Raw genomic sequence first — 17,066 nt, 5'->3', positions numbered from 1 at the left:
TTTTTTTTGCCTCACCCTGTGCTGAACAGGGCCACGCAAATTAGCTCTAACAGTACAGTTATCTACTGGTACCAGATCTGTACTGCACCTCTCAGATTGGTGTAACTCATGGAGCTGGATGGCATAGATTGAGTCCACAAATTAAAACTTAGAAAGCTAGGCTTAACACTCCTCTTAGGAGGAAAAACAGCCAAACTTATTTCCTTGGTTGAACATCAACAGTCAGTTGGGAAGCATGATGGGAAGGGTCCCTTTGTTGGAGCTAATAGCACTAAGCTTTTCCCCCTCCCCATAGCACACTTCACCCAGTAGTTCCACCCAGGCTTATTTTATAGCATATGGGAACTCTTCATCACCATGTGACGTATAAGGTTTTAAAAATTAGGAGTTACTTATTGCTTAAGCTGACACAATAAATCAAATTGAGAATGATAACCAAGTATGATGGATAACTGTCACAGGCTACGGGGAAGTGGGGCTCCCCTACCTTCTGAGCTGGAGAGATGTAGCCACTGGATGCTGTATTGCAATGACAGTGAGATCTGCAGGGAATGGGTGACTCTAGGCTTGCATCTGCAAGTAAAGGGCTTCTAATTGCCAAAGAGCTACTAGAGATGGTGCTGTGCAGGATGAAGTTCACTCAGTTTCAAGAAAGCACGAGGAGGAGCTGGATGAACCTCTTGATTTGGGCTCTTTGAGCTTTGTTCCTCAGAAGGATTCACTGGGGGCCTATTATGAACTGAGAGGGAAGGTGATGAGGTGTTAGATGTGGTAAACAAACACTCCCAGCCAGAGATGCATATGTCTGTTTAGGAAAGCAACACGTTTTCAGAACAATTCTCCCCTGACTGAATTAGGTAGGAAGTACAAGGATTCCACGTCCCTTCCATTTCTGAAAGCTGAATTACTAACAGCCTCAATATTTGCATTGAATCACAGTCCATTAAGATCATTTCAGTCCACCAAGAACAGAAAGCACGCACCTCTAAATATTTATAAGGGAGATACTCCCTCCAGGTTCATCTCCATCAGCCGCTTCCAACGCAGGCTCTCCAAATGGCCAGCTCTTCCAGCAGAACTGTTTCCTGCACATCCATCTGCTCACTTTGTTCAGATAAACAGGCATCTCTTCTGCTAGCCATGTGGTACTGGCTTCTCTCTGCCGTGCGCACGGCTAGTGGGGATGCCCTGCAGAAGCTTTACTGAGAGTGAGTCACAGAAAGAACCCAGCTGGATATCTGGAAGCCCACTTGGGTTTATGAATTAGCAGGATATGGGATACTTTTTCTTTTCTTTCAAACCAATCCACGAAGCACATCCAATATGGAATTACTGAGTTAATATACATGAATAGACTGCCTGTCATTTTTTCACAGAAGTCCTTTCTATAACCCTAACTGGAAATACCAAGTAGTAAATGAACAGAGAGACTGAACCCCCCCGCTAGTGGCTCCGAAAGGCAGTTTCACAGAACATGAAAGGCTGGATCAGATTGGGAGCATGCAGAAAGCTACTGCCACTGCTGTACAAGCTACTGGTCAGCAGATAAACAAAGCAATCCTGTTTCCAGGGCTGTGAAGCCAACAGTAAATTTATACAGCCATCTTTTTAATAGCTTTGAAAAATAAAGGAAAACAAAGCGCAGTCATTTCAAGCTCCATTTGAAACCGAGTGAGAAAAATCTATGTTTGACAAATAGGAACGGACAAATTCTAGATAAGAAAATACTGCTAAGCTTTTGGAAACCGGCAATCAAATAGCGAGCGACCAGATACCTTTGAAATACCTGCGCACTTAAACGACTGGAGCTGTTAAAATATATTGAGAGTTCATCGTTAAAGCAAATGGGACAAAGCTCTCATTAGTAATTTCTGCATCACTCAACCAAACATACCAACAGTGGGGCTAGTTCTGCAGTCCTTGCTCAACACATCTGTACCAGCAATGCTCTAGCAGTAAAAGCCTGTTTATGATTGTTTCCAGTTAGCTATTGGAGCTTGAAACATGCACTTGGGTTACGATTGTGTTCTGTCCATGTTAACTGATCATAGACTCAGACTAATTTAGGTTGGAAGGAATCTCTGGTGGTCATTTAGCCAACCTCCTGCTCATGAAATGTCAAGTGAGCTACAGAGAGGGCACAGGGCTTACTTTAGGGGTGCAGGGGAAAGGTATCAAAAACTGTATCGTACTCCTGACACAGCACCATATCCTCTCAGCTGCAGGCTGCAGTTACCATGCAAAAAATGAAGTCTGGCTGCTCATTGGTGACACCTGAACTGTGACAACTTGGATTTCCAGGAGCAGTGAGCCTCCTCCTTGCCAGAGACACACTGCGTAACACCACCTGCCATGGGAAATTTCTCTCCATGCCCTGGCATTTGACATTGCCAGCTTCTGAACTGATCCTTGCAGCAGCATCCTGCCCTCCTTCCCCCTTCCATAAATCATGTCATTCCCAAAGTTGCCTTGGGTTGCAGCACCAGATGGCCTTGTGGACAGCATAACCTCCTTCATTTCCCCAAAGACTGCGACTGCACCATGTACTGCACTTGCCAGCATTCCTCAAACCTTTCTTAATGCCTAGCACACCTAATGAAGTTTAGCCCATCAGAGTAAGCACTACAGTAAGCCACAAAGAGGGCTGTAAAGCGTGGCTCAAGGATCTCCCTCTTTCCTCTTTATTTCACTCCTAGTTGTGAGAAACTCACAATGGGATTTTTCTTCAGCTCCTTGACATTTGTGCAACAATTGTATCTCAGCACACAGGGTCCTCAGCATGCTGTTTCTTCACTGTATTTACCATTTTCCTTTAGGAAGTCAGCAGAACCGACCTCTTGGGATGACCTTGTGTTACAACACTTTGCAGACAGCACACAGCTTAGCCCATTTGTTCCCTGTACCGCAGCTCCAGGTGTCTCTGGTTTGCTAGCACCACATCCCCTTGTTGCCTCCTATAGCAAAATTCCATACAAGACCTCCTGGATAAAAGGCAACTACATATTATTTGTAAATTTAACAGCCTTGGATTAAGCCAAATACAAAATTTGATCCAATGTAGTCCCTTTTTACCTTGTTAGATGACTATTTGTTTGACTGCCTTTTCGTATTTTCCTGAGCTCCAGCCCTCAGTCTGAGCAGTTTTTTTGTATTTTACTACAAATGAAGCCAGTTGCTGCCATGAGACTGTACGGCGTTCCCACTCTGCGGGGGGATGTTTACATTCTCGCTATTTCCCCCCAGCCCCCTGGAGCAAACACAATCCCTTCACTTTGCAATGCCAAAAATAGAAGCGTTGGTATTTAAATTGCGAACAATCGGGGTTGGCAAACAATCTGTGTGACTGCACCCTCTCTGAATCATGGGTCTGAGTCATTTCCCTCACCTAAGCTGCTCTCTTCCCCCATGCAGATTGCAGGAGCAGGGAGAAATACGACACTAATGTTCTCCTGTATCTGTCTCTCTCCATCCCATCCCCATCCCCTGCAGCCTGCCTGCTCCAGGCCGAGCTGGTGAATTATGAGCGAGTCAAGGAGTACTGCCTCAAAGTGCTTCAGAAAGAGGGCGAGAACTTCAAGGCACTCTATCGATCAGGAGTTGCGTTTTACCACCTGGGTGACTTCAACAAGGCCCTCTACTACCTGAAAGAGGCAAGATCCCGCCAGCCAACAGGTATGGGGGGGGGAAGTAGGGACATGACTTTGCATCAAGCACTACTGCATTTCTTTTCAGGAGGCTTAGTCTGTCCCTGACTTGATTGCCTTATTTTCCACAGGGATGAGCATGACTCACTCTATCCTTAGCTGTATTCCTCTTCAAGCACACTCTTCTAGTGCAGCAAGGTTGCAGTGCCCAAAGATTAACCACTGCCAAGGCTCCAGCACAACCTGGAAGATGACGGTATTGCTAGAATGCCATCTGTGTGGAGGGGATCCCACCTCTCTTTCCCTCCATAGTTTATTTTTGAAGAAGAAAGCAGGAATGGGAAGAGTGTATCCCAACCATTACATTTTCTGACTCTGAGAACAAGTTTTTTCCTCCTTAGCAAAGTCAGGGCACTATATGTGATCCCCAATAGCTATGCTTTCCACCATCCCAGTAAAGGGTTAGTATTTAAGTTTGACCAAAGCAACAGACATTTACTCACAAAATATGCTTCAACTTTTGCCATGAAATCAGCCAAGTATCTGTCACGCACGTGTCAAAACCCAACAATTCATTTTGGGACAGCAAAGAAGTTACATATTCAAACAACTTAGCCTCACCAGAGCAACCACCTTTATGCCGACCTACCCAACCTCAGAAGGCAGGTAGAAGGCCACAATGCAGAGATGGTGCTTTTATTTTTCAAAGAACCACCTAATCAAGAGATAAAACCACACTATTGTTTAAGTCTGTCATGGTTTGGGCCAGGTTGGCCACTGAGAAGATGACAGATGCTCTCCCCCACCTCTTGCTATAAGGAGAAGAAGAAGAGAAATAAAGAGATCCATGAGTTTAGAAAAAAACTAAACTACATTTAATGAAACATTAATAATACAATAAAAAATGAAATAATTAAATAGGTGTTATATATATAAAAATCTATACAAAAGTGTATCAAGCTCCCAGGGAGATGTCACTAGCAGGCACTGGGAGAGTTCCAGACTGGCCTCAACAACAGACGGGAACTGGATTCCAGATTTACCTTCAGGAACGTACATTCCAGCACTGAGAGAGTCCTCCTTGGGCATCAGTCGTCAAAGAGAGAGAGCCCTTGAAGAAGCCGCCATTGAAGCGGAGCCAACCTGCCCCCTTTGCTCCCTCAGCTGTTATCCTGAGCATGGCAGATGGGATGCGACACCCCATTGGTCAGTTTGGGTCACCTGACCCCTCCACGGGGTAAACAACAGTCAGCTGACCCCGGTTACCATGGCAACAAGTGTGAGCAGGAGCCTCTCCCTGGGCAGAGGGTGGGCTCTGCGACACCCCAAACCGGGACAAAAACCGTTTCTGTTAAAAGAAAGGAATTTTGTAATACTCAAAGAAAGACTAAAGGGTCACGAAAAAGCAGAACAGAAGCAATTGCGCAAAGAAAACCTCACAGAACAGCTCTTCCACCTGAACCTGAGAAGGAAGAGAGAGAAGTGGGTGTAAAAGAGGAGCCTGGGCCCTGGCAGAGCACGGTGGAGCTCTAGTTCATTGACCTAGACAAGGCAAAGGAAGCTGAGGTGGCTCTACTTGGTGTCCTACAGGCGCTGGCCCTGGGGGGCTCCTGCGGTGGCTGTGCCCTGGAGGAACACCAGGGAGGGTGTGCTTAGGAGTGTGCTGGCTTCTCCTTCCTCTTCCGCCTCCCATAATGGTGCCTGCTCCCATCTGCCGCTCTTGGCCGTGGGCTCCGGGCAGTCTGACAGCACAGCTGTGCACCCCACACTCCCTGAGAAAATGTGCTTAAAAACTCAGTTTAGCCTATTTTAGTTTACAGTGTGCCCTTCTGCTTTCAGCCCTTGCCAGAACCAGGAAATGGAGAAGCCTATGCAAGAGCAAAAATAGTCAGTGGAAAATAAGGAGTTATCCTAACCTTGAGGTTCTGACTAGGCTCAAATGCAAAAGAGTCCTTGTAGCTGAACCTCTTTGCTTCCATTTTTAAAATATGTATTTCTGTGTGCCCCACCCCCCCTTGATACTATTTGGTATTCCTCATTGCTTCTTGAAATAAATAATAATTTATTCAACAGCAACAGCTTCAAATACCACAGCTTGCTGCAAAAACATACCAGAAGCTGTCCCCAAAGGCCATTAATGTATACAAAACCCAGTTCTGGCCTTCAGCTCTGCATCAGAGACTCTTCCCGGTTATTGTTAGACCATTCAAGGCTGTTGTTCCACTGTTTTATTTATGAGTATGGAAAACTTGAAGGGTATTCAGGGGGAAAGAAGTGAATACATACAGTAACAAAGCATATGGTGGTTAAAACACAGCAGTAGGAATCAGGTAACACTATCAGGAATTATTATGTGTCCTGGAATAAGTTAGTGTCTCCACTTTCAGTGTCTTCATCTACAAAATGTGATTGTTTTCCTTTATCTGAGGTTTCACCAGGCTCACTGGTAAAAGCACTTGGTTATTATTACAGTCATGTTCTGTGTGTTCTTTTTTTTTTCTAATTAGGAATGGTTTTGGCACAAATCACTAGCAGTTATTCTCTTTGGTGGGGGAGATTTTAAATGGTAAAGAGGAATTAGCTAGCAAAGGGGTTTACTGTTCTAAAAGGCTGTCAGAACAGCAAATCCCTTATGGCTATTTACTGCCTGTCAAGGGTGAAGGTTGGGTTTGGCCTAATTTCTTATGCTACCTCCAAACAAAACTCACAAAAGCAGATGGAAATAACACAAGATAATTGTATAACCCTCCTTACTAAGGGAGAGGGAAGCCGCTGTTGTGCAAAGCTGCCCTCCATGAATTCTGTGTCCAGGGCTGGTGCAGCTTGGGCAGCCACCCATAGACCTTACCTTCAAGCCTTGTTCAGCTCTTTGCCGCATGGTGGAGGTACCTACTGACTGGGACTGAGATCATCAGACCATCAGCTGACCTGGTGATATCAAACACCTGCAGTTAGTCTCTGCTGGCCCCGCGCTGAAAGCTCACACTTGGACATCACGCAGACTGCACAAACAAGCCAGATTTCCTCATGTGGTGTGGAGCAGGCTCACAGCTGAACTCAGGAGCTGCCTTCCTGAACACCTGCAATTCAGAAGTCCTGGGACCAAAACCCAGGTCCCGATTTCTACACAGCAGATAAGCAACTGGTCTCTGAAGCTACAGGGAGAAGCAGAAATGACCTTTACAATGGCAGGAGGTCACTCTGCACAAGGACACAGGCATGGTCCTAAGAGCCAGGAGACCTGTTCCCATTGCAGCTTTGCCAGCGTCTCTTTGTATGGGTCTGACCCCTCACCTGAGTTGTCCTCACCTGTTATTCCCACATCAGCAGAAGGGGATCACTTCTTCCTCACTGACAGATGAGACTCTTCGTTAACATTTACATTTAGCTTTGAAATACTTCTGCAGGCAGGGCTAGTATGGTGCAATACCATTTGATGGAAAAGACCTGACAAAGACAAGGCTCTACTTCTTCTATAAACAGAGTGCTGCTCTCATTATTTCTCTTTGGCAAAATAGTGGCCCTCAAAAAGGAAGCAGAACATGCCAAAACCTGCCCAGGAGATTTATAACTAGGTCGCAATGGGAGTATCTCCCGCCCTCTATCAGGCTACACCTTATTTTGCCCTCGGCTTCCCAGGCATGTGGAAATCTCCCAGGTGAGTGAAGCTGTGCCGTGAGCTGCCTTACCCGTGAGCCAGAGGGAGTTGGCAACCTTTCATTCCCCAATTATGCACTGAACCCACCTCCACCCCCCCGACCAGGCGTCGAGTCCCTGCAGGCCCAGGCAGGTGTGATTTCCCAACATACCTACGCAGTTATCGCTTATCACTTATCGTGGCGTTCAAGGTGTGAACCTCCGCAGCGGGGACGTGTGCCCCGACGGTAGCCCATCAGAGCCAAGAAGGGCACAGAGCAGAGAGATGGCAGTGGGGCACAAGCGGCACAGCAGGGCTCTGGCCGGGCTATGAGCCCTGCCTTTGCACTGCTAGGAGTGAGTTAGCCATCTGCCTGCTACGTGCACTGATTTTATTTTAGGCCTAAAATTGAAGCCTGCCTCCTCAACTGAATTTCTTCGCTCCAAGAGGCTGCGCAACTACAACCAATTCTGTTTTTAAAAAAGCTGCGCTAAAATTCGCTGGGCTGGTATGAAGTGCTAATGCATGAACAGCCCAGGGTGCTGGTGCACCTTGTCTAACACAAGCAACAGCAAAACTTCTTGGCTCATTAAGGATGTCACAAATGGGGCAAGTAAATTAATCACTGAATCCCACCCTGTGGACTGACTAGGATGATGCAGTTGAACCTGCAGAAGACTGAGTAGGGAGACCCGCCTCACCCGAGACAGCTTGAGAAGTCACAACAGCATTGCCACAGCCCGCTGCAACCCCATGGCACGTTTGTGGAGAGCTCTGTGTGAAGGGAAACTGACCCATCTCCCACTGTTTCAGCTCTGGCTGAGGGCACAACAGAGATGTGCCCTTCTCATGTTTAAAGGAAACTTTGCACCAATAACTGCTTTGGTGGCTGCAATACCTGCACTTGTTAGTGCTGGATGTGTTACCAGTAATTTGTTCATCACTTCTCATTTCCCTAGCTGATGTGGGGCACATTGCTGTTTGGATAAGGAGATGAGATTGCCCTCTGACTGTGGACTGCAGTGCACTTCGGATTGGTTTCTGAGGATCTAATATCATAAATGGACTAAGCTGGCCCTGGTTGGCTGTCTGAGTAAGGCTGTGAGCAAAGAACCATTTTTCAATCAATACGTAAGTGAAAGTGGCTATTTCTTTTGCTCACTTGCTTCTGATACCAGATGGCTTTGCCAATATGTGGGTGCCATGTGCATGGGAAGTCACCCTCGTGATAGTAAAGCAACATGATTTGAGAATGGATTGACCATGACTGCAGAACCATGGGGTCTGTCTGGAGACACATACTTGTTTAGATCAACCTGTGCTTCAGGGTGAACAGGTTACCTCACTGCTGAGGCCAGGAGGTAAAACAAAACTCATGTTGTGTGCTCTGCTGATGCACTAAAAATACTGGAAGGAAAAAAGAAAGGGCACAGTGCTGGGATCTCAGAGCTCTCTACAGGGATGAATCAGTGGTTCTCTGCCCCTAGGAGCTTTGTTAGACGGGATAGACAAGGCAGTATGCAGCATACGGCATACGACAAAATACAGATAGAGTGTTATGGTGGAAGGGCTTCCAAATATGAAATTTAAGGAAAGCAAGGGTACAAAGGGAATGTGAAGGATGCTGTTCCCTATTAAACTCATCATGGAAAAATGTGAGAAGAGTGAAATAGACTGTAAAAGGAATAGGAGGGCGAAAAGGCAGAGTATAACTGTATGCACAACGGCACAATGCCTTTAGGGGCTTGCATGCAAGCAATGAGAGAAGGGAAGCCAGTGGAGGTGACATTCCACAGGAGTGGGCAAGGATGACCTGGATAGTTTCAGCTGTGTGGATTCAACTGTGCTGACCAAGAGTAATCAGAGAGAAGGTAAAAACTAGCTGAGGCAAGATTGTGAGCAACAGGGATGGCAAGCACAAACCAGACTAGGTTCGCCAAAATCAAAGCTGCAGGGTTTGGGCTCAGAGCCCCTTCCAGCTGATGGTGTTCCTGCAGGCAGCGCTGGAGCCATGTTGCTCCCCAGGTGATGCACCAAGGATGAAGGTGCAGTGTGTCTTCTACAGGGCGTTGTAACCACCATACGTGTATGTGTGTGCTTTTCCTGCAGATACCAATGTCATACGATATATCCAGCTGACAGAGATGAAGCTCAGCAGATGTTCCCAGAGAGAGAAAGAAGCCTTGTGAAAATGAAGCCGCCTCAGCTGAAGTGCCCAAGGGGGAACATTTCCTTCCTAGAAGCTCATTTGGTGGATTTTCCTGTTTGCTCTGCCTCATCCTCATCTCATCCATCCACTCTCCCTTGCTCTTCATTGAACCCCAGTTTTGAAAAAAAAAAAGAGACTTAGACGCTGGATATGGCTGCTTGCCAACCATGGTCATACCCCTTCCCCGTGGCAGGAGAGCACAATGGCTACAGCCAGCCTTGTTCCAAGACAGAGTCACACACCTGGAGTAGGCAATGCTGGGGGACCTTTCTGGTCCTGAGCTGACTGCCTATTACCTTTCGGGAAGCAACCCCCAGAACAACGAATTGCTGACCAGGCAAGTTGGAGACAAACAGTTTCTGCTATGAGTGATCACTGGAGCTTGGAAAAGCCAAGAAACCAAGAGAGCCACTGGTCATTTCACAGGGGACAGCAAATGCCTTTTACCATCAGTTCCCTCTGCCTGCTTCTCCAGTGTGTTATCAGTCTCCAGTGAGAGCTCACATGCTCCCGGTCTAATGCCAGTGAAAACTGTTTCTAAACATCCTCTTAATGAAAGCACAGAGCACCCTACAAACCCCCACAGAGCTGTCCTGGTGCCGGAGGAGAAGGCTGTGGTCTACCACAGAGCGCTGAATGGACTGTGAAAGCATGGTGTACAGTGTGAGGGAAAAACTGTGAAATAATTCATTAAAGGCAAATAAAGATTATTAATAGGCAACAAGTCCAGGCATTGCTTTTCAAAGGGAGCTCTTGGGTTCCCCGTGTTCAGACAGGCAACATTGTCTAGTGGGGGGCAGCATGGGGTGGGGAACAAGGGATATCTCCATTCTTATCTTGGCTCTGCCAATGTCTTGCTGTGCGATCTTGGGCAAGTCACTTAGCCCCTCTGTGCCTCGGTTTCCCCACCTGTACACTGGGGACAATAATACTTCCCTACCTCGCAGGGGTGTTGTGAGGATGTGTTAGTTAATGTTTGTAAGTAACAGTACAGTGATGTACAGTGCTGAGTATTATTAGTACATTGGATTGAGGTCTTGATTCTCCCACCTTGTGTTGGTGCTTCCTGTGTCCTGTTTTTTCTTTTTTAGGAGAACATGGTGCTGACAAACAGGGCAGGACTAACAGCTTTGGAGCCTCTTTCAACAGCCCATAGGGCCTGTTCAGACCTCCTCCTGCAGTCTGATCGCTTCTAAGAGCTCAGGCTCCTTAGCTCAACTGTCCTTTTCTGAAACTGCCAGTAATAGGATCAGTGAGTGCCTCAAACACGTTTCCAGTGTTACTGCCCCATCAGTGGCCCACAGGGACCTGCTCCTGGTTGCAGGATGTACATGAGTGGTCTCGTCCCATGGTGGTCAGTGTGAAGTGAGCGTCCTCTGAGATACTTCACTCGGCCCTCAGCTGAAACACGGAGAGCTGAACAGACAAAGTTCAGCCGAGTGCTGCGTGCTTTGGTCCCAGCGGGTGTGGTGTCTGCAGACAGTTGGCTGTGGCATTCCACATTCCAGCTGTGGTATCTCACCACATTTTTGTCTAGCCAAAATCTGAAAGAGTTGATAGAGAAATATCAAGAGGAAAGACAAACCTCTATCATTGTTTCTGAAAGAAATGAAGTAATATTCTTCAGTTCAGGGACACATCCAGCCCACATTGGCGGGTGGTGAGGAGACCATCTCAAAGTGGCATATAAGTCTTTGAGATAAGATAGACCTACATCAGTTGTGTGAAACTTGTATTACCGGTGATGGCACCAGAAGTTAATGTTCCTCAGGTGAGTGGTAGAAAGCAGCTGCTTCCCAGAATTCCCAAAAGCCATGTGCATCTACTGTGAAGGAAAGGGCTGCATCCTGGAGGCAGCAGAGTCACCTTCTTCAGTTGGCCCATGGTTCATACATCTGTGCCAGAAATAGCGAGCACCTCTGCCCACCCCTACGCGTGTCTAAGCAATAAATGAGGCTACAGCTGCTGCTGGGACAACAATTGAGTGAAAGACAAAGAGGACAAATGAGGGGAATTCTGTAGGTAATTGTTAACTAGACCAGAAAAAAAAGGTTAGGCAGAGGTGTGCTTGGGTGCATGTAAGGTGTACCTGCTACTGTATAAAACACAGAGCTAGTAAGATTCCAGTTGTCAAGCGTATGCAGTCCTCCATATCCTAAAATACATCACAGCATGCAGCAAGTTCAAATAGAGGTGACTCCCCACTACTTCAGATTGCTCATGACAGTTCATCCCACAGCTGCGCGTGTCGCTTCACTAGGAGTGAAATGAGGATTCATCCTGCAGGCCATGCAGGAGAAGACATCACCTACACAAATAGCCTCTGCCCCAGGAAAACTCAGGCAAGCAGAGGCAGGCTTGTTACTCATGACCTTAATGAAAGAGAAAGGGCATTTTCCAGTCACTGGAGATGTAGATCCATGGACTGTCACTTTGTCTGGAAACAATTTTAGCCCTTCTCATTGGCTTCACTGACATCCTGTCACTGCATCAGTCCCATGTATACATTAGTATAAAAAGGGCACAGTAGACTCCAAAATACAGTTCTCAGCCTCTTTCCCTCCAGGAACACTGCAAAGTGTATGGAGGGGGGAGAAATGGGAAGTTTGTGAATATGCATATGAAAAAGATCTCAGAGAGCCTCCAGGTGCTACACGAAAAACTGCTTTCTGCCAAAAATGGTTGTCCTTACATAGCTTGACACTCAGGGTACCTACAAGCAGTGCAAGCACACCAGGAGCTGGAAGAAGGAAGTCACCAAAGAGAAAACAGAGTTACGAGCTGATTTGCCAGCTACGTAGCAACTGTATGTTTCCACAGTGACACAGAGATTGAATGAAACATGGACAAAACTCCAGATGGGGGCCCTCCACATGTCAAGGAGAGAGAGCAGCAGTGCCACCAACATCAGCAGAGCTCCTGTGGACTGCACTCTCCCCATAGCATCCAGCTCTGCCTTGCAGTATCAAACATCTCAGTAGAGCTTGCAGTCTAATTAGAAAGATATGGAGGCACATCACCACTTCTACCGCATGTCTCAAGGGAAAAGGGAAGAGCCCTTCAAATTTCCTAAAGGCCTTTGTCTTCTGCAGAAAGAAAGAGAAGGCATATTTGACTTCCAACACGTCAAGGGGCTCTTCAGCTCTAGAGGAGCAAGGCCCTAAGAGACCATGGGCGAGTTTATCTCCTGGCCACTGCTGAATTTAAGAATACCTAAGTGAGAAACTTGTGGTTTTGTCCAAGAACTGCCTTAACAGGAAACAGAAGATGAAATAAGGATTGGCTGTAAAGGGGAGAACCTATTATCAAGCCCCCAAGAAAGAGGTCCATATATACAACAAAATCCTCCAGAAGTTAGTTAGAGTTACACACCTTTTCCGGTGAGTGGTCCTTAACAGCCAGAGGTGTGGGCAGAAGCCACCAAATCCCACCCAAGTTACCCAGCCATTGCTGTAGGGAGTTGGAGAGACAGAGGAGGACACAGTTGGAGGTGATCATGTCTGCTACAAATTGATGGTATTTTTCTGTGGAGCAGTCAAATTGCAACGTGAGAATACACATCCTGGAAGCCAAAACAAGCAAACAAGGCTTTGGCTCAGCCAGGTGGTATATGCGTATGTCCTCAACATGCGGTACATCGGGGAATAAACACAGGCCCCTCCAGGTACTCAGCAGGGCCAAAATGTCTCCAGTGCAATGGGAAGTGAGCCCATTTGCCCATCACATGTGAAAACAGCAGGAAAGAAATGGCACGGCAGACGCCAGGCAGAGCAGTAGGAACGCTGACAGCAAGCAAGAACTGAGGCTGAAATGAGAAAGGGATGATCTGATCATAGGATACAAAATACAAGCCATCCCCAGGTTCGCGGGCAGAATGAGAATTGAACTAGAAAAAAACCTTGCCAAAGGCTTAGCCACATTATTTGCAGTTCATAACAAGACCCAGTTTTAATTGGCAGGATACACAGCAGGAAAAAGGGCAGTAAGATTAGAGGTGATTTTCCAGCTGGAGGGAGAAAAAGAGGGGGAGGCTTCTTTCCTCCAGCACAATCATTTTTGAAAGTGTGAGGAGACAAACACATGCTGGCTGCAGAATTTTTCCAAATATGTGTTAACCATTGCAGTTGGTAAAAGTGGCCTGGTCAGGGTGGAGAAGTCTTTGTTTAAATTAAGAAGAGGCTGTGACTAGTTTCCAGAACTGACAGGAAAGCAAAGGTCTGACTATTCTTGCTTGCTAGTTAAACCAGGAGCCCGTAGATGAAGAGGGGTATCTTGAGTGCAGAGCAACTCCTTCAGCCGTGCATCTCCGTTTTGCTTTCCCAGAATTTCTCTGCAAGTTTCACCTGTGTAAATGTTCTCCCCAAACTACAGCCCGACAGGCCCAGGAGCAGCTATGTCCTTGTGATGCTTCACGTGAGGTCTCTAGTGGCTTTGTCTGCATTGTTTGCTTTATGATCAATCCCTTGATGATATCCTTTCTCTTTTTCCAAGGGGAGAGGGGAAGGGGGAGGGTATGCACTGGGCAAAGGGGAAATCAAACCAAATTCACACAGGACCTGCTGACAACTACTCCCCTAACTCCCTCCCTCCCTTCCTCTTTCCCTTCCCTTCCCTTCCCTTCCCTTCCCTTCCCTTCCCTTCCCTTCCCTTCCCTTCCCTTCCCTTCCTTCCTCTCCTTGTTTATTCACCTATTCCTTTTTCACCCTGAAGCACACTGATGCTCCTCCCAGGTTTCTACTGTGAAACTCCTTGCTCTGCACAGTAGTTTAGAGGCTTGAGCAGGGGTTACTTAAATAAGGAGGAACAGTGGTGGGCCAATGTGCCACCCAGATGGGACGCTTGGGACCGTGCAGTAAATTATCAGGTTCCTTAATACTAGCCGTGGGTTAGCATAAGCAATTAGTAGGACTTTGTATCACTGCAGCTGGCATGAGATGGTTTCCAGAGATTGTTCTGAGTTGATCTTCTTAGGAGTTCCTTGGTTACTAAATGCTGCAGGCTAAACTACCACACCAACAACAGCCTTGATGCTGCCTCTGTCAGGGTGATGAAAAGCCAAGACACTCTCCCAGCTCCTCTCACAGCTACAATTTAAGGACGGTAAATTCATAAATACTTGATAGTGAAGATTAGAGGAAACCTGTGGCAATACACAACTTTAGCACCCCATGAGGTGGAAGGGGGTGTAAGTGGTCCCACAGATGTAGGGAGGGAAAAAAACATCTTTTCTGCTTCCCAGAGACAGATGGTCCCTCTGTCACAGCAAGGGGATGGCTCAAACTCTGTTCAGCTGGGAGAGCTGTGCCTGCAGCAACTGCTTCCAGTAGTAGGGAGTCACGAAATAAATAGACTGTGTTAGTGCCCAGGAAATCACCTTGTTACCCTAGTTTCATGCTCACTCCTTATCCTATGGAAAGCATCTGCTGTGTTACATGGACAGATAAGAGGGTGAGGGGGAGGAGAGGAAATGATGCAGGATGGAAAGAAACACAAAATACACCTTCCCCCCCCATCTTCCTAGCACAACAGTACAGGAGCAAATTCACTGAACAGCCTCCAAATCTTTTTCACTTGCTAATATGAGGACCCATTTGGCAATCCGGCGCATCCACCACAAACTGGGAGCAGGAGGCTGTGGTTCCTGAACTTCCCTCCCCCACTTTGCAATGAGCTGCGAGTGCCGGGGATGCCTCTGCCGGGCTCAGCAGCCAGCACCCAGCATCTCCCCACCCCGGCACCTCCTGCCTTCCCCGCTCCCTGCTTCGGACAAGCTCCAGGTCTGCTCCTTGCCTGCTGCGGCTGGCCTGTAGTGCAGGCAGGCAGGCCAAACAAGCAGATGGATTTTTTTTATTTAAGTAGCAAAATTACTATTTGTGTTTGGTGGGGAGAAATGCTCTAGCTGTAGCTGAGCCCCGTGTACGGCACTATTCAACCCCGGCAGTGGTGAATGAAGCTGCTCTACAAGCGAGGCTGACTTCGCAGGCCCTACCCATAGCCTTTCTCCTTCCTTTATCGCCAGCCAAGTTTTATAAATAGCAGCGACTCTGCAACAACTAACTTCCACAACTTTTGTTTCCTTCCAGAGGGCTCTCCCTCACTCCGATTTGCCTGCCGGGGAGCGTGAACCAGTGCCAGCTCGTAGCTGCCTCTGGCAACTCCCCATCGCTGGTGAGGAAATAGCCTGTAATGTAGCCAGGTGGAACTGGCAAAGGCATTAAGGAATAAGAAGAGGAATTTGGCTCGGGCTTTGGGGCCAACACGGATCCTCACTACACAAGTGGTGTCACCAGATCTGCAGTGATTATGTTAGGTTGATGATTGGACTAGATGATGTGAAAGGTCCCTTCCAACCTAGGCGGTTCTGTGATTCTATGATTACACGTGCCCAGACTCCTGTTATATGCAGCACTCACGAGAACTCCCTGTTGCCCACCACAGCCTACAGAGGCGATGGGAGATGAGCCCAGAGAAAGGGTGAATCACCAGTGTACTCTCTTCGTTATACTATTTTCTCCCCAGAGCTGAGCTAACAGAACCATATGAGCATATGTTCTCTTGTCTATTGTCAGAGCTACAAATCAAAACTGTGATTCATATGAAACTGTACATTTTCTGTATTAGACCTCAACTTACCTCAGTACTGTAAAGGTTTGGTGTTAACTACTGTGAAATACTGACATCCAAAATGCAAAATATGAGCACTGAAGATGACAGAAAAGCTTTATGTAAAGAACTCTGCCAAGAAAAAAAAAAAAAAAAAGAAAAAAAAACACTTTGAAAGGAAAAAGACATGGTTACTAGTAATAGAAGTTAGATTTAATATTAAATTATCTCAATCAGTGACTTGGCTTCCAGCATTTACAGAGGCATTCCTTGGTCTATGCATGTGTGAGCGTGCGTGTGGGTGCATGTGGGGTGCAGCCCTGAGGGTAGAAACGTACAAGGCAGAGCTAGATCAGACCTTGTCCTGCTGTCCAGTCCATCCCACAGCTCTAGCTCAACCAGTCCTGACACCTTTTTACTGACTATTCGACTCATTTGAAATGAGAGGAGGGCAAACGTTTGATTCCCGATTACTGTTTTTATGAGTTACACACACTCCATGTAGAGGGAGAGGAGCGAGAAGATATCCAAAGGGAAATGAGACCGTCGTTGACTGTGAAAACCAGCCTGAGTGAAAAGTCTCATGACAAATCAATCAAAGCAGATCCAGTTCACAGCCTGGGATCGTGTTTGGGTGAGAAAGGAGAATGGGAGTATCTCAAAGGAGAGTTTTGGTGGGAAAAGGCACAGAAGAGAAAGAGACGCAGATATTCATAGCTGAAAGTCTGAAGGGCCTGGCAGGAGCTCTGACTCCAGGGCAGAGAAGTGGTTTTTGGAATGGGAGGCACAAAAAGGAGTGAAACACAAGAGAAAGAGGAAATAGAGAAATGGGATATGGTAGAAAAATTAAAAGATGGAGCTGGTAGCAAGTATTCCCATCTGTGACACAAGTAGGACTTGGGCATCTGGGCAACCAGACCCAACCATAGCTCAGACCCTGGAGGTGGAGAGAGGAAGAGTTAGACTGATATAT

At 46.9% G+C, this 17,066-nt stretch overlaps 1 protein-coding gene across 1 annotated transcript in view; it reads left to right on the top strand.

The window, feature by feature from the left end:
* Positions 1-10,545, top strand: part of TTC9 (tetratricopeptide repeat domain 9) — a 30,214-nt gene extending 19,669 nt beyond the window's left edge. Inside the window, exons 2-3 of the mRNA XM_074148532.1 lie at positions 3,490-3,672; positions 9,391-10,545. Of these exons, the coding sequence (XP_074004633.1) occupies positions 3,490-3,672; positions 9,391-9,470 (263 nt within the window). The 3' untranslated portion in view covers positions 9,471-10,545. The remainder of the gene's footprint in view (positions 1-3,489; positions 3,673-9,390) is intronic.
* The last annotated feature ends 6,521 nt before the right edge of the window (positions 10,546-17,066 follow it).

This window comes from Numenius arquata, chromosome 6 (genome assembly GCF_964106895.1).
Source record: "Numenius arquata chromosome 6, bNumArq3.hap1.1, whole genome shotgun sequence".
NCBI lineage: Eukaryota > Metazoa > Chordata > Aves > Charadriiformes > Scolopacidae > Numenius > Numenius arquata.
Note: the sequence above shows the minus strand (reverse complement) of the source record. Positions and strands in the feature narration are given on the sequence as shown.